Raw genomic sequence first — 18,295 nt, 5'->3', positions numbered from 1 at the left:
GCGCCAGGATCAGCGCCGAGCTCCAGGGCTTCCGCTGAGCCCTGACAGCCCTGCAGTTCCAGCCGTCTCTCGCTCAGGCTTGTGGGGTGCTGCCACCGGTTCAGCTCATTCCCCTCCCCCGCTACCACTTTTCTAGGATGATCACGTACCACCTGCCAGGTGCCAATGTACCACAGGTGGTACCCGTACCACTGGTTGAAAAGCCCTGGCCTAGACAGTTGTTATGTGAGTTTGGGCCCATTTTGACTACCTCAACCATTATGCTGTAAAAAAAAATATTATCTCCGCAGCAAATTCTTTGAATGGCCCTCCAGATCCAGAGTGGAGTTCTGAGCATCTGGATAAGGAAAGTCCCCGTTTCCCCATCGTTCTGTCCCTCCAGCAATCTGACGGGGTGAAGCACCACTTAAGGCTTCTAGAAGATGCCATTCAGGGTCTGAAGGTGAGCGTGGATTTTTCCTCTAGTTCCATCTCATCCTTCTTCCCGAGTCCTCACCTGGCCCAGATGGATGGTGGAACATTTTCCTTGAGGGAGTTGGCTTTTCCGGACATTAAAATATTTGGAAAGTTCCTGGTGGAGACGGGAGAAGATGGAAGCAGGCGTGGGAATTTGACCTAAGAAAGGCCTAGAGGGGGAGTCCAAGGGTGACGATGTTCTTCTTAGCAATAATAATAGCACTTAGATTTATATATCACTCCACAGTGCTTCACAGCACTCGCTAAGTCAGACATGTCAAACACAAGGCCCGGGGGCTGGATGTGGCCCGCGAAGTGGTTTCATGTGGCCTGCGAAGCCATCCTGGAAACAGTGAGGGAATGGCCCCCACTGCCTTGGCCCTGGTCCAGGCTGGCCGGGAGCCAATGTACAATTTTGTGGTGGCCATCTATGCTGAAACGCATTCAGTCTTAGCTCCACAAGGCCATCTGGAAACAACGAGGAACCAGCCCCTGCCACATTGGCCCCTCCCCCTGGGTGCATGCTGGGGAGGTGTCACCCTTTGTGAGGAAGGAAGAAATGGACCATGCCTTGGCGCTTGCCCCGGTCCCACCCCCTTCTGCCAGAGACCCTCAGATCTGTCCCACTCCTGCCCAGGCCCCCACAGGCACCCTTGACGCGAACGATGTAGAGCTGGCCATGCCCACCCAGTAGGCCACACCCACTCCAGCCACGCCCACCCAGTAGGCCGCACCCACCCTGGCCACCCACATCCCGAGGGCAACCGCAATGCTGATGCGGCCCTCAATGAAATTGAGTTTGACACCCCTGCTGTAAGTGGTTTACAATGTTAGTATATTGCCCCCAACAATCTGGGCCCTCATTTCACCGGCCTTGGAAGGATAGAAGGCTGAGTCAACCTTGAGTCCATCAGGACTGAACTCCAAACTGTGGGCAGAGTTAGCCTGCAAATACTACATTCTAACTACTGCACCTCCAGGGCTACTTTGCAATCTTCATCCATGGCTCTCTTTGAGTTTTGAAGCTTTTTGGTGAAAACGAAAAGCAAGACAATTATTTCCGCAGACTGAAACTTCATACAGACCGAGATGGATAATGTAGGAGAAGAGCAGGCAGAGCTGGGGACAGAGTTAAATGCGCCGTCAGCCTAGAATCCTTACGTTGTCGCAAACGGTCCCAAGTCCAGTCCCTCTTGAATTCCATTGAGCCTTATCTGGCCAATCAATTTATCTATCTATCTATCAATTTAACATTGAACTTTAGTTCAATAGATTCTTCAGTACGGGCTTGAGCATTAAAGCTTTGAACTGCAACAAGGCACGGTCTTGATCCTTTGCCCCTAACAAATAAGAAGCCATATTCCTTGCAGATTCCCTTAGTGTGACACTGTCTGTCCTACTAGGATATAGAAACAGAATACTGGAGGCTTCAGCAACTGATGGGCAAGTTTACATCATCTCAGCAACCTGGTTCCACATGAGACTTGGCCAAGCAAGGTAGGCAATGGGCAAAGCAGGCAAGGATTGAGATGCCAGCCGTTTGGTTCTTTGATCCCGCTTCCCTCCCATCCCATGGACCCACAACAATCAAGGATGATAGATGAGGCTGATTGGTCACAACTGGCAGATGTTTGTTTGGACATTTGTAATAAACACTTTTGCAGGGGGAAAGTAAAGGATGCCCCCAGTTTTAGTCCAGAGGAATTAGGGCCTTGTGTGTGAAAAGTCTCACAATCCCTGCTTTTTGTACATAGGGAGTCCTCGACTTAACGACCGTAGTTGAGATCAGAATTTTGGTCACCAAGCAGTGTGGTCCCTAAACGAGTCGTCACTTAACCAGACCTGATTTTATGACCCATTTTTACTGCAGTCAATAAGGGGGGTTATTTTGTGGTTTTAAGCAAAGCACACGGTTAAACGAATTGTGTGGGGTCGTTAAGCGAATCCAGCTTCCCCTCCCCCCTTGACTTTTCTCGTCAGAAGCCAGCTGGGAAGGTCCCCCATTGCAATCCTGTGAGCACAGGAGCCGTCGTAAATGTGAGTCAGTTGCCAAGCACCCAGTGACCGCGGGGGTGGGTGTGACGGTCATAGCTTCGAGGAAGGGCTGCTTAGAAATGTCCCTCCACCTTTCTGTTTTTCGATGCTAATGATTGATCTCTTTGTCGTTCTAAGTCAGGGGTAGGCAACCTTGGCTCTTTTATGACTCGTGGACTTCAACTCCCAGAATTCCTGAGCCAGCCACGCTGAGGGGAAAGGGAGAGGTTTCCATGNGTCATAAAAGAGCCAAGGTTGACTACCCCTGTTCTAAGTGATAATGGCTTTCATATCTCGATGGTTCTTCTTTTTTCCAGGCCTGTTCGAAAACGAAGGAAGAGACTGTGGGCCAACCCATTTATCCTGCCAAGCAGTTCTCTCCCAGCATGAGGCAACCTCACAGGGATTTTAAGCTGCTGCTTGTTTTGTATAGGGAGCGACGCTGTGGATTGTGTACATAGAATTTTCTGCCTAGATCACAGTATAAGGGGAAATATTTAGAGCAGGGGTATCCAACTTTGACAATTTTTAAGTCCTGCGGACTTAAACCCCCAGAATTCTCCAGCCAGCCATGCTGGCTGGGAAATTCAAGGAGGTGACGTTCACACGTCTTCCAAGTTGCCATGGCTGGACACCCCTGATTTAGAAGCCGAAGCATCTTATTTAGAAAAGTCCAGGTGTGTGGAGAGGAAATCTCACATTAGGTCAGAAAGAAAGATGCTTTCTTAGGTCAACTTCACTTTTAAGCCAGGGGAATAGTTTACAGTGCTGGTTCTCAGGGGTGACATATTACAAAACTGGGATCGGATGATCTTCTCTGTTGGCCAAAATAGGATGTGGGCTAACCAAGAACTCAGGTGCCTGAGATCAGAGCTGTAATTCGATGGCCTGTTTACTAAGAGGCTCCCCAGATACCTCAAAGAGGGTGTGTAATTAAGTCATGAACTAGTAGCTATTGTGCCTTCCCTCAAAAGTTTATCCTCAGCTACCAGGGGTGTAACTCACCCATTCATGTATTATCTTCCAGACATTGTTAAAAAATGCAATTGTAGCCATGCTTCCATAGGAAGGAGAAACAAGTTCACTTCTGAAAGCTCTCCTGTTTTATCTTCTTGGGTTAACATTTTATCCTTGCATAGACACACATAGGTAAACCCTGCAGACATTCCTATTTTTCTACCAATCTTGGTCTTATAACTGTCTGAACTCATTTAATCAGGTCCAAGCTTTCCCCCAATTCTTCCTGCCCCATCATGCTTTTCCTCCAGCCTGCCAACCCAACTCTCCCAACGCCACCAGAAGTGTGACATTCTTACAAAACAGAACGTGAGAGGTGAAAACCTAGGTGGGTGCTTTCTCCATGACACATCTCCAGAGTATAGCCCTGAACGGCTAACTTCCCAGTTCCCGTACTTCAGTAGAAATGTTGGGTCTACCGTTTCCCGAATGACCAACCAAAAAGCCATGTTAGCTGGGGACTTCAGGAAATTGTCCTTTCCATTTATGTTGAGGGCTTCCGAGGTTAGGGAGGGCAGTTGATCAACGATGGACCCTTGGGGCTACAATTCTAAAGAACATACATTCCAAATACAAAGGGAAGTAGAAGAAAGAGAAGGAATAGGTCCTAGGTTTAAGGTTGGGTGACAGGTTGGCATGGTTCTAGAATTGAAGGCAGTGCCTTTAGAAGTCTGAGAATTTCCCATCCAACGTGCTTCCCAGAAGCCTAGTTTGCCTCATGCTGCCAGTCTTCTCTTGGGTACAAACGGGGATAATTGCACCCTGAACGGAATGTCATCCTGAATCCTTGGCTCTGTGCAAGGGATCCCCTCACCTCAAAGCTTTTTGCTGGGGTGCTGAGCAAGGAAATGGTCCCTCCTTTGAAAAGTCAACCATTCCTGAAGCTTCATTCCAATTAGACCTTTCCTGTTTACGTACCCCTTCCATTTCCCCCCCCCTTCAATCGTCTATTATCTTTTCACTAGGGGAACCCCCCCATCTCTCTTCTCGGAGTCCAAATATCATGCATCCTAAGTGCATTCTGAATCATGGATCTGACCGTGAGCCCGTTGCCAAAATCGGCACTTCGCGCTCCTTCCGTTCGACCTTGGGCCATCCTCCCCTGCTCTTCCTTGCCTGCCAATAGTGCCACGAGTTGTTAATCACGAGCCACACACAAGCAGCACACTTTTTGGGGTGCAGAGACGGGACTCTTTTGAACCCTCACGTAATGCAACGCACGGATACCTCACTGCTTTTGATGATCTGCTGTTCTGCACTCTGTTCAGCAGGTGGTGCCACAGCTGTGTGTATGTGTAATGTATAGGTATGTGCGCGCGCACACACACACAGACACGCATACACACATGGTGCTACTTCTTGGCGCTTCTAAAGGGTTGAGGAGTTATTCAAATCCTGGAGGAATTTCTCAACCTCTTTGCTCAATCCCTCTGCGGCGGTTGCGTACGTCTGTAAGCTGCCATTGGTGACAGTTGGTCCCAGGAAGTAGAAGAGTTTTAAAAGTTATGGGAGGGATTTGGCTTTGCTATATCCACACAGCATCCAATCCCTTCGTTTCACTTTTTCTGCCTCCCAATTAATTGGGTCTTTAGTTCAATCAGGATCGAGGGATTAGCTGTTGTTAAGCGATCACAAGAGTGCTTCCTTCCTCTCTTGGGAAAAAAAAAAGCCTTGCTGGTGACAGAATGGAAAATGATGGGTTAATTGGGGGGGATACTGGAAAGTTTCTGGGAAAAAAGCTGAATCCAGATAAGAGGAGAGAAAAAAAAGTTTGGATATGGGAGGGAGAAAAGGGCCTGCCCCACAGAGGGAATATAGAGCATGGGGTAAAGATGAGAGGGCCAATCCACCAGCGTTTTTAGAGGCAGACCTTTATTCAATTGCTTCCAAGTGTCTTTATACTGTCTTGATAACGTGCTAGTATTTTAAGAAAACTTGTTTGGTTTTGTTTTTTTTTGTTAGCTGGGAAACAGTCCCAATGTTAAGGGAATGATGGGGAATCCAGGACTGTCTTATGTAGACTGAGATCATATTTAGTTGTGTCTATTTTTTAAAAAAATCTATTGTACAAAGCGTGTAAACCAATATATTCAATGAGACTTTTTTTTTCTTTGACCTCCCAGTATTATGAAGTATATAATGTTAAAAGGGGTGGAGAAGAGGATGTTGGTCCTAAAAGACCTGTTTTCACAGCTGACGCCTTTTGCAGTGTTAAGAAATATTTTCAAGATCGTCCCTAGAACTCTTTTTTTCCTACAAATAGTATGTTCCTGGCTCTCCCCTCTATTTTTTTTTCCAGGCAGAAATTAAAGGAGAATGCATTTTTCTTTTCCATTTCTATAAACGGGCTGTGGCCTGCCCTGCGTTTCTTGCATAGCTGTATCGTAGAAGAAATCATGATGTGATCAGAACCTCACTTTATATTTTAAGCCTCAAAAGAGACACGGAAAGCCGTTTCCCAGGTTTGATCAAAGTGGAGAAAAATGTTGGGGTTAGCACACGTTCAGGATTCCTGGCAGGGCACATTTGGTGCATAACTTTTATTTTTTTAATCTGCTCACTTGGTGGCTGGATCACAGTCTCCAGTTCCAAATTCTTGGGAATTTCGAAGCTTAACCAGTGATTTGAAATCATCCATTTGCCAAATTCAATATTCTTAACCAAAGTGCATAATCCAGTGGTTTGATGATAAATGTACATTATATTAATGAAGATCCTTATTATAGGGATGGGCTATTTTAGCTATATTTTACTTGCTACCCCATGCATTAGCTCGTAACTTCCCGGGAATCTTGATGCTGGGGTATTTTAACCTGCTTCAGTAATTTGCCATGGCTTTATTTTGCTCTAACACACGTCCACCTGAAAATAACGGGAATTTTAAAATTGTAAATACCATTGGGGACCAAAATATTTAGACTGTTACTCTTTTTCCAGGCTGAGCCAGGCAGCATAAAGATTCTTAGATATTTATTTGTACCCATTCTCTCAATTCTATACCAATCTCTTTTTTATATTTGTGTTTGAGATGTTCTGAGCTGGGAAATGTCTCTCTAAATGCAGTTTTTGTTCTTTAAACCCCACTCTGGACAAGTGGCACAAAGGTTCACCTTTTCCTACTTTTTCTCGGAGTTTTATGGTAAACGGTCTTGAGAATGCTTTCATAATGGCACCATGGTTGGTTATGCTCCATTGAATGTTTAATGTTGGATTTCAGTTCACACATAAAGCAGAAAGTAGGCTGGCAGTTTTTGATAGAAAAGCATCATAGGAGTGGTAGAAAGGGGGGGGGGCTCCTCTTAAGAGTGAGGTCCAATAATTTTGACATCTGTTTAATGATGGGGTGAAAAAGAAGGGTGGGTATTATGGGATATTGCAACATTTCCTGTTCTTCCTTAAGAGCATAGGGGTTGAGACTCCTGTTTGCTTGAATCCCATCCTTTTGATCGGCTTCCTTGCTCTGAGCCTCGCTAGATCTGCTGGACCTACCACTTCCAGAATTCCTTCTAGCAAAATGTTTAGGAATTCTGGAAGTTATACTCCCACTACCTAAGGTAGAAAAGATTTGAAAGTCTTAACGTGCGTTGCAAAAGGGGTAAAGACAGATGAAAGTGAGCAGAGAGTAAACCAAAGACAATCGTGTAAAAAGATATATATATATGACTATGATAAAAAATAAACCTTATCTTTCCATTTCCTTTGTGCTTCTCATGTATTCGGTTATTTATTTCTTGATTTTTGCTTGCCCAATCATACCTCTTTGGAGCTGTGATGGTAGGATTGCCCCGAGTCTTCACCTCTTGTGGTCTCCAGCCTGAAATGGCCTTCATTTTGAAAAGCTAAAGAAGCTAAGATCCTTGTAGGCTGTTCTGCCTCTTAATAGGTTGAGTGGGAAAGTCCATGGACAGGGGTCTCTGTTAATATATGGATTTTAAACCAATATCTTGCCCTTTCTGGGTATTTAAACCATGTCTAACCCTTCTGGGAACTGAATGTCTGGTAGTGTAGTGGAGGAGGAGATGGAGAAGGGGAGGAGAAGAGGAGGAGGAGAAGGAAGCAGAAAAAAAGAGAAAGAAGCAAAGGAGGAGGGGAAAAAGTAGTCTCTATTTCTGGTCCTTAATAGACTTTTCAGCAACTCCTGTAACTACATTTCCCAGGATTCTTTGCATAAAATGAAATAAAACTTATCCAAGCAGCTTGGCATTCTATTCCAGAAGAACAAGATGCAGTTAGAATCGCTCCATCCTTTGGCGAGATTAAGATTCCTCCTGTTACCCTCATAATGCTAGATTATCAGTGATTATTCTGCTAATTAGCTCAACCCAAGGACAATTGCAGTGCTGAAATTCTGGAACTGGTGTGTGTGTGTGTGTGTGTGTGTTTCAAATAGTCTTTGCTGGCCTGTACCTGTGGGAAAATAGGTGCCATTGAACTGAATGGGACCTTTTAATGCTCAGTGTTGTCAATTTATTTGCTTTTGCAGTGTTTCTCAACCTTGACAATTTTAAGGCATGTGGACTTCAACTCCCAGAATTCCACAGCCAGCAGTGCTGGCTGTGGAATTCTGGGAGCTGAAGTCCACATGCCTTAAAATTGTCAAGGTTGAGAAACACTGCTTAGAGAAAGAAATATAAATCCTTTGAGATATTCTCATTCTCTTTCTCTCTTTCTCTCTCTCTCTCTCTCTCACACACACACACACACACACACACACCTGTCCTGCCTTTCTCTGCCTTTCACCTGTGAGTAGAGATGATGCAGCGAATAGATATTTTATTGCTTTTGAGGCCAGCGGGAGCAGCTGGCGTAAAATTTTCCATCTCTTGTTTTTTGTTTTGTTTTTTACACTCCATAAATTAATGCAATATTTACAAACAAAAAAAAAAAGAAAGGAAGGAAGAGGAGGAATGGGACTTTTCACAACTTCTTCATATCCACCACACAAGTACAGTTTCGTTTCTCTTGTTTAAAACACGGAGTCACAAGCACAGCGATGGGGTGAAACGTGTGTTTGCTCGCTTTGGAGAAGTGGGGGTGAGGAGGGGTGGGTTGGGTATGTTTACAGAAAGGTCACACCAGAATAGACAAGACAATATTGCACTTCAAAAAGCTCAGGATGTCGGGACATGGAATAATAAAGTAATCAACTGGCCCTCTTGTTCCCCAAATTCCAGCGTCCTACTTCTGAAGTGCAGCTGGATTAGCCAGCGGTTTCTGGCCATTAACCAAGCTCATAGCTTCCTTAGGGCCATCCGGTGTCATCTCCAGATGTTACCCGAAGAGGTACACTTCCTAAAGAGGCCACGCTGCCATGCAACAACTTAGTTGCGCTCTGAAAAAATGTAAAATGTAAAGAACACTTCTTCCCAGCAACAATTGGTACTTGGGAGCCTATAGAGATAACCCCCGACTTATACCCATTCCTTTAGTGACCGTTGGAAGTTGCAAATGGCGCCGAAAAAAGCGACTTGATGATTATTGGTCCTCACACACAGGACCATCACAGCATCTCCACGGTCACGCGATCAAAATTTAGACAGTTGGCAACCGATCCTGAAGTTGAAACTCAAGTACTTTGGCCACCTAATGAGAAGGAAGGACTCACTGGAGAAGAGCCTAATGCTGGGAAAGATGGAGGGCAAGAGAAGAAGGGGACGACAAAGAAGGAGGTGGCTGGATGGAGTCACTGAAGCAGTAGGCGTGAGCTTCAATGGACTCCAGAAGATGGTAGAGGACAGGAAGGCCTGGAGGAACGTTGTCCATGGGGTCGCGATGGGTCGGACATGACTTCGCAACTAACCACAACAACAACCGACATGTATTCATGAGGGTTGCAGCGTCTGGGCTCGTGTGATCGCCATTTGCAACCTTTCCAGCTGATCTCTGACGAGGAAGTGATTCATTTAATGACCGCACGAGTCAACCGCAAGGATTCACTTAACAACCTTGGGAGGGGGGGAAGAGGTAAAATTGGGTGTGGCTCACTTAACTGCTTTGCTTAGCATCAGAAATTCCCAACTGCGGTTCGTCAAAAAGTTGAGGATTTCCTGTACTTGAATCCTGATTTATAAACCTCAATAGGTGTTCTAGAGCTGATCCTTTGAAGGACAGGAAGTAACAAATTTTCAAAACGGGACAGCCTTTAAGCCTCTCCTGGGACTAAGGGAACTGCTACCTTCCTTAAATTTCTGTAAGGACCACCTGCAAGGGAAAAAAATGGAATTAAGCCATCCCAGGGTGTATTTTTTGCCAGCAAATTCTCCTGCGAAGTTGCCTGGGGGAGATTTTGACGAATTCAATAGGAGGAGAGCCGTGTCACATCGATGGGGGCAAAAAAGGCATCGCCTTTTAAATCAACGTGGTTAGTCGGGAAAAGGTCCCGCTAGGACCTTGGGCAGATGTTGATCTCTATTCACCTCTGGTAGATGCCTGATTTGAGGGCCGGTGGACCGAGCTGGCTGAAGCTACTTTGGGGGTTCTCCCTCGGCCACCAGAACCAACTAAACTGGTTCTCTCTACAGGTCTTTAAAACATAATAAAAAAAGCTATTGCACATTTCACCCTTAGGATAGGGATTTCCTTGAAACGTTTTTAGCTGTTGTGGAACTGGCCAGTCCATGAGCATGGAGGTCGGTGGTGAAGATCTGGGGCGGACGGTGGTGGCAACAGGCCTTTGAACGGATAGTAGCTTCTCGGAGGAAATAAATTTGAGAGGGAGGGAGGGAGGGAAAGGTGTGACCGGGAAACTCAGATCGGTCAGCCAGGCAGGTGGGATCTGGGTCTCTCTTTTCAACACCACCACTACCACGACCATCAACTACCCCCATCTCCAAGAGACGGTCTTTTTTTTTTTGTCTTGGCATCATTGATCATTTTGAGCAGGAGAGAATCCCAGCCTTTTCTGAGGGACTAGAGAAGGGGTGATTGTATGGGGATTTGGGGGCAGAACGTGGGATTAGACTCAGTATATTCCTTGAATAGAACTTTCCTATAAAAATAGACATCAAACGAACAGAGACGGGTGGGTTTTGTTCTGTTTTGTTTCTTTTCACCTTGATTTCGAATCGGGACCAGAGAGAAGCACCGGCCATCAAGCTCCTTGGGGCTCGGTTTCAACTCCTTGCCACGGGCTTCCTCTGCTTGATAAGGGCCAGACCGACTCCCACCTCCCCATCTAGCTGACCAGGCCTCGCTCTGGCCGTCCTCTCGGCCTCCAGCCTCTTGTAATTTGGCACCTGGCTCTCTAACGTCTCCAGACTGTCGGGGCTGAAGTCGCCACCTTCGTTTTCCGAACTGCATTCACTCAAATCTGTGATTTCCAACTCGGAATCGGACGCTGGGTCCTCTTTCGCCCCTCGACCCCCGGAAGGGCTGGGCGGCCTGGTGCCCAGCAGTTCCTTATTGCGAGCGCTCGGTCCGTGGACATCCCCGCGAAGGGGCAGAGTTGTGCTATGGGGCGGGAGGCAGAGACGGGGCACAGAGCTACCCCCCAGGGCTGCCGTTCTCTCGGGGGTTTCGCTGGACAGGAGGGAGATGGGCGTGGGAAGCTGGGCCAGGGAGCCAGACAAAGGGTTGGGGTAGAAGTGAGGGGAATACAGAGAGGTGGGTAGCTTGGAGCTGTTCAGAGGGAAAGTGCCGGACAGGTAAGGGTTAAAATTCCACGGGTATTCGGGAAAGGCATTCCGGCCATATGGAGTCAGCAAACTGGGAGGCTTGGTGTACCCAGCCATACCTGTGGGGAGAAGGAAAGAGAGGTGAGCAGACACTCCATGCGGAGACCAAGAATTGGATAAACGTGTTTCAGGTAGCGTAACTTCCAATATAATATCCATATCTTTTGAAAGCCAGTTTGGTCTCCTGGTCAAGGCACTAGACTAGAAACCCAGAGACCGTGAGTTCTACTCCCACCTTAGCCATGAAAGTTAGTTGGGTGAATTTGGACCCATCAGCAGGAGAGAGGGAGTTCTAGCCTGTGTTGGGCATGAACGCCAGCTAGGTGACTTTGGGCCAGTCCCTCTCTCTGAGCCCAACCCACCTCACAGGGTTGTTGTGGGGAAAATTGGAGGCGGAAGTTGTGTTGGATAAGTTTGCCACCTTGAGTTGTTTGTAAAAATAATAAAGACAGGCAGGATATAAAAAAGGAGGGAGGGAGGGAGGAAAAGAAGGAAGGAAGATGCCTTTTACTTAAGCCTTTAGCCCAGTGGTTCTCAACCTTTTTAATGCCGCGACCCCCAACCGGTCGTAAGTCGAGGACTAAACCGGTCGTAAGTCGAGGACTAAACCGGTCGTAAGTCGAGGACTACCCAACCGGTCGTAAGTCGAAGACTTTCCCTGCCCGGGAGCGCCGCACAGGCGTGGTTCCGCCCCCTGCGCTGGCCGAGGCATAGCTGGCAAGCGGCAGAGACGGAGCAGGCCGACCACCAGCTGGCCCAGCTCAAGGGAGGTAAGGCACCCGCCGGAAAAGGGGAAAAAATGGCGGACAGCCTTGATTGGCGACCCCCGTGAAATGGCCGATCGACCCCAAATGGGGTCGCGACCCATAGGTTGAGAACCGCTGCTTTAACCCCTTTGCTCTCCAGCCTACACTCACCCAGACACACACACTCACCTGATCCCAAGAATGGGAAGGCTGCATCCAGCCTCAGTTTCTCTGGCTCTGGCTGACGTTCAAAGAGTGGGGTGCGGCTGGAGGGATCCCCCAAGCGAGGGCTTGAGAAGAGACTTTGCAAGGCCTGCAGAGAGCAAATCCAGCAGATGAGAGATCTCAGCAAAGCGGAGAGGGAAGGATTGGTGACAGTGAGAGAACCTTGTCGGTCACCAACACCAAGCACCAAGTCTACTTCACTTGAAAATTAGTCCTGGTAATCCTTGAGTTAGGATCGCAACTGGGGTCAGAATTTCCCTTGCTGAGCAAAGTGGTTGTTAAGGGAGGCATGCCTGGTTTTACAAGGCTTTTCCGCCATGGTGGTTAAACTGACCGCTGCGGCTGTTAAATGAATCCCATGGTCATTAGAGTCAGTTAAGGTAATCTTACAATAAAGTAGAATTAGCAAATCTGGTTGTGTAAGTCTGATAGGACAAATCTCCTGTCTGATCTCTTTTATAAGCTGAGAAGTTAGGTGGGATCCTTTCTGTGTCCCTCTGCCCATTATGCAGCCGCAAACTGTGCCTTCTCTTCTCTGACCGTTCCCTAGGCCAGGATCTTCAACCTTGGCAACTTTAAGACTTGTGGACTTCAACTCCCAGAATTCCTCAGCCAGCCATGGAAGAGGAATTCTGGGAGTTGAAGTCCACAAGTTTTAAAGTTGCCAAGATTGGAGAGCCTTGCCCTAGGCCGCATCTCTCCCCACCTCCTCCCCATCTCCCAAGATCTTTCGCACATACTGTTACATCCTAGCTCTGTTCTTTCCCTGGCTTGTCATACCTCGGGGGTCAGCGGGGTGCAGTCAGCTCCGTGGTTGCTCCCGTTGAAAGGATTCTGAGTGAGGAGAAACGGGGAGTTGGCAGCCATGTCCAGGAGTGGGTAATTAACCAAGACCACTTTGCTGAAGTTAAACTTGTAGGTGAAGCGTTTCCCCTTGGTCTTATGGAGGATCCGCTTGTTGTAGTAATATCTGCGGAAAAGAGTGGAGAAGCCGAGCTATCAGTTGGTGGACAGATCTAAATTCCTCATTCCAAAAATAAAAGCAGAATATTATCAAGGAGGCACAAGATGGGAACTGCTTCCTCAGAACAAGTCAATTTCGGGGTTAAAACCACATGCCAGGATAAGTCAGTGGGCTTCCATTTATTTTGCACCATCCATCCTGCGTTTAATCAGGAGTACAAAAGGAAGACAGAAGTTCTGAAATAACTTCTTAACCTTTAACCTTTTTCTTAGCCACTATCAGCAAAGAGGAAGAGGAAGAGGAAGAGGAAGAGGAAGAAGAAGAAGAAGAAGAAGAAGAAGAAGAAGAAGAAGAAGAAGAAGAAGAAGAAGAAGAAGAAGAAGAAGAAGAAGAAGAAGAAGAAGAAGAAGAAGAAGAAGAAGAAGAAGAAGAAGAAGATGATGATGATGATTAATCCAAATGACAGGCAACAGGGTGGCAATAGTCACAACAGGACACTTAATTCCTTGGGATTTTCCCTCTTGGCCGAACAGGCCAGCTTCTGTACCCATAATGAATTATTTTTGGACAACAACAAAGCCAAAATGGTGGCTTCATTTTGGCAGTTTAAAATTTGATGAAGAAAGAAAAAGAAGAAAGAAAGAAAGAAAGAAGAGGAGAAGGAGGAGAAGAAGAAGAAGAAGAAGAAGAAGAAGAAGAAGAAGAAGAAGAAGAACAACAACAACAACAACAACAACAACAACAACAACAACTTAATTCTGCGTTGTCCAACAGCAGATTTCAAAACGTGGGAGGCAATTGATCTGGAGTCTTGACAATCACTTCTACAGCTGGTTCAGAAGTATTCCACCTTGTGGAGCGATGGGAGACTCCTATTCACTTCCCTCTCCCTCATTCTCTAATAAAAATCATTGAAATCTGACTCAGGCTAAGAGTTTGGGGCAGAAGAAGGCAAAATCCAAAAGATAAAAAAAACTTTTTTTTCTAATATCAATCACCAAAGCACTGCATTGACTTAAAACGATTCGATCCTTATTTGCACATATGTAACAGCGGTAGGCAGGCTGCTTTTTTTAAAAAAAAACTCACATAGAATTCTCTATTTAAATTCTATAGAGATTATAGCTAAACCAACCGTAGAACCTTTTAGATCCTTTTTTTTCTTTCTTTCAGCAATAATTTAGCCCCGTGGGGGAAAAATACCAACTAAATAGAACTGTTTCTCATTCTTTTGGAAAGGAGATGAAATCACCCTTTCCTTCTTGCAGTGCAGTGCCCCCTAATGGTGTGTAGTTGGAGAAATCAGCACAATTTCAAATAAAGCGCCCCCTAGCAGGCCATGTAGCGTATTGCCACCAAGTTGCCTTTAAGTCTGTGCTGGCAATCCATCTCTTTTGAGTTTCTCCTGTGGGGTTACCAGGGCGTCTTCAGAATTTATTTACTGGGCAATGCCGTTGCTGAATTCCCCGGCTGAGTTAATAGGAAGTGTCAATAGCGTTTAGCTCCTCATAAATATTAATTAGGAAAGAGGAATCTCGAGTGGCCAGAGAGATGCAGTTAATTAATAGGCGATAACAAATATTGCTGTCGATCAATTACGGAGAAGGTAACCGTGGAGCACTTGTGGGTTTTATCGTGCGCTTTGAAGAGGTGGAAGAAAGTCGAGGTTTTTGGGTTTTTTCCCCCGAAACCTGAAAAGGAATGTACCGTTCATGACATGACAGGATGATAAACTGATATTACAGGTAACCGTAATATTTAATAGGGTGGCTGCTACATCACGGAAGTTTTGCTAATTAATCATAAGAGTTTTGGTAGGCCACTTAATTAATCAAGAGTGCTTATAAATACGCCAGCCGTTCTCCGAAGCAAAAAATAATAATAGTTCTACGGCTTCTTTGGAGTTAGATGATGAACGAGCCTTTATGCAAAGCCCTTTAAAATGCAACAGATCATCCTTCATGCAGAGAGAAATCCTCTTTTGAAGATGGCAGTCACTGTCTAAACTTTTTTTGAATCCTTATAATGGAAAATGAATTACTGTCCATTCGTTAAAACACTTTTCAAAGACTATTTGTTTTTAAATAACCGGTCAAACATTCAGGCACTGGAAGTTGGCGTTAATATAGTACATTTTGGGGTGCTCAAAGCAACGTAGCTACATTCTTCCAATTTCTTTCTGGGATTGTTGTAAGCTGCACAGAATAGTTGAGATACAGCGTACAAGTTAATAAATTATGATTATGCCAACTTTTCTTGCTAACTTTGTCTTTTTATAGAAGCAAATTTAAAGGCAAGGCAAACTTAAATCGTATCACTTTCCAATTGCTCTCCTTAGCTCTCCATGGTTTGAGGCTCTCCAAAAAGAGAGCCTCAAACCATGTAAATAATTATATTTTTCATGCTGCGTTAAAATGCTGAATGCGGTTTAAATAAGTTTGAGTTTGCTCATACAAATCTCGAAACACAGGACATTCTCCACAGGTGTTTTCTTCAGGAATGGTGTGCAGTTTAGGATAAATTAACCATTCTGTTATTCTTTCCTTGGTCATATGCTTAATACATACTGTGTGAATAGCAGCTCTGTATGACCAGAAGTTTTGATCACAAACAAGATCATAACCCCATTACAGGTAGTCCTTGACTTACGACCACAATCGAGCGCCAGATTTTTGTCGCTAAGCGAGTTAGCTGTTAAGTGAGTTTTGCCCCAATTCTTGCCACAGTTGTTAAAGCAAATTACTGCTTTAATCAACACATGAGTTTCCCCCCCCCAAAAAAAAAAACCTAGGTGCACTTCAAGCCTTGGACAATCCTGATTCCCACTGTTAATGAGAATTGGGTGCAAGTGTGTAATGCAGCCTAGATGGAAACGCTGAAGACCTAACCTGAAGCTTTAGTACCCTTCCTCACTTAAGAACGGTGTTTCTCAACTGGAGCAACTTTAAGATCTGTGGACCGACTCCCAGAATTCTATGCTGCCTGGGGAATTCTGGGAATTGAAGTCCACGGCTCCATTCTCCAATTAGCCTGAAGCGCGGGCTCCTTCTCCAGCTCCTCAGCCCGCCGAAACGTTAATAATAATAAAGTTGGAAGGTACCTTGGAGGTCATCTAGTCCAACCCCCTGCTCAGGCAGGAAACCCTATCCCATTTCGGACAAATGGCTGTCCAGTCTCTTCTTCAAAACTTCCAGTGTTGGAGCATTCACCGCTTCTGGAGGCAGGCTCTTAAAGTTGCCAAGGCTGAGAAACATTGGACCCCCTCAACCCCAGATGCTAAAATGACCCAAAATCTGTGTCTTCTCCATCTCTCACCTCAGAGCCCGGCTCAGCTTGTCGTAGTTCATATGGGGCTTGCATTTACGAATACCCCAAAGCCGGGCCACTTCGTCGGGGTCCTTGATGACAAACTCGCCGTAGTCCCCTTGCCAGGCGATGACATTCTGGTATTCTTCCTTCTGCAGCAGCTCCAGGATAAAGTGCCAGAGCTGGATCTGACGGGAACCGGGACTCGACTCCGGTTTATAGGCCCAGTCTGGGAAAGCAAAACCTGTCAGTGAAAAAAAAAAAAAGAATGAACTGATTGCAGGTCACAAGTTCTAATGAGCTAGTCGTCCTTCATTTATCTTTTAAAAAAATCCTATTATTCCATATAGAAAGACTTTTTTTAGGTTCTCCTGCTTGCTTTAATCTGCCCAATACTTTTATAGAATATAAGTTTTCATTAGGAGAGAATATTTGTAGCTCAGGATGAACTGTAGGGTCCTTGGTGTTTTCTGAGCTTGGTGGTTTTCTTGCAGACGTTTCATGACCCAACTAGGGAACGTCATCAGTGCTAGAAGAGAGTGGGGTTAGTGGAGTGGAAGAGGAGGAGCAGGAGGAGGAGGAGGAGAGGAGGGGGGGAGGAGGAAGAAGAAGAGGAGGAGGACTATGATGTCCTTGGAGCTCTCTGAGCTTAGTTGTTTTCTTATAGACATTTCATTACCCAGCTAGGTAACATCATCAGTGCTAGAAGGGAGTGGGGTTTGCGGAGTGAGGAACAAGGAGGAGAGGAGGAGGACTGTGGAGTCCTTAATGCTGTTTGAGCTTGGTTGTTTTCTTCCAGACATTTCATTACCCAACTAGGGGACATCATCAATGCTTTCTCTGTATCTTTGTTCAGGGAACAAACCCCGCTCCTTGGTTGAATTGGGTCTGTCTAGTTTAATGAAGAGAAGGACGAAGTGGGACATGATAGCAGCGTTCCAGTATCTCAGGGGCTGCCCCAAAGAAGAGGGAGTCAAGCTATTCTCCAAAGCACCTGAAGGCAGGACAAGAAGCAACGGATGGAAACTAATCAAGGAGAGAAGCAACTTAGAACTAAGGAGAAGTTTCCTGACAGTGAGAACAATTAACCAGTGGAACAACCTGCCTCCAGAAGCGGTGAATGCGCCAACACTGGAAGTTTTTAAGAAGAGACTGGACAGCCGTTTGTCCGAAATGGTATAGGGTTTCCTGCCTGACCAGGGGGTTGGACTAGATGACCTCCAAGGTCCCTCCAAACATCATCATCATCATCATCATCATTATTATTATTATTATTATTATTATTATTATCATTATCATCATTATCATTATTACTACTATTATTATTATTACAGATTGTACAGAATCAGGCTTCATTTAGTCACCATTCGGAGTTTTATGACTGTTTTTCACACAACCATTGCAGCATCCCCACGGTCATGTGATCCAAATTCAGACGCTTGGCAACTGACTCATATTTATGACGCGGTCCCCAGACGCGGTCCCCAGATTCACTTAACAACCCAGATTCACTTAACCACTGCAGCGATCCTCTTAACAAGCGTGGCAAGAAAATGGGGCCAAACTCAACTCAACCACTGTCTCTCTTTGCCACAGAAAGTTTAGGCTCCATTGTGGTTATAAGTCGAGGACCTCCTGCCTTGCTCAGCGTCGTGCGAGACCGGTGGCAGAAACTGTTCAAAGGCCGCTTCTCCACGTGCTTTGAAAATGCCGCCCGAATCCTCGGAGACTTTCTCCAGAAGTTAAGATGTTCTCCTCCTCGTGGTTATTTCCACGTTCCGGATCTTAATTCTGCCCTGGGCTTTAATAAACCGCCTGACACGGTCTTTAAACGAAGGGTGCTCTCTAGGGCGCTGGGCTAGCCAATTTGGCCA

General features: G+C 45.8%; 1 protein-coding gene across 1 annotated transcript; it reads right to left on the bottom strand.

Moving 5' to 3' along the window:
• Window positions 1-10,619: 10,619 nt before the first annotated feature.
• On the bottom strand, window positions 10,620-16,665 carry LOC114922740 (ETS domain-containing transcription factor ERF; the record flags this gene model as incomplete). The annotated part of the gene is made up of 4 exons (XM_029284595.1): window positions 10,620-11,239; window positions 12,116-12,239; window positions 12,932-13,121; window positions 16,431-16,665. Coding segments are annotated over 4 exons (1,169 nt in total), but the record flags the coding sequence as incomplete, so codon positions are not given.
• Window positions 16,666-18,295: the final 1,630 nt, after the last annotated feature.

This window comes from Protobothrops mucrosquamatus, unplaced genomic scaffold (assembly GCF_001527695.2).
Source record: "Protobothrops mucrosquamatus isolate PMUCROS unplaced genomic scaffold, P.Mucros_1.0 scaffold756, whole genome shotgun sequence".
Lineage (NCBI taxonomy): Eukaryota > Metazoa > Chordata > Lepidosauria > Squamata > Viperidae > Protobothrops > Protobothrops mucrosquamatus.
Note: the sequence above shows the minus strand (reverse complement) of the source record. Positions and strands in the feature narration are given on the sequence as shown.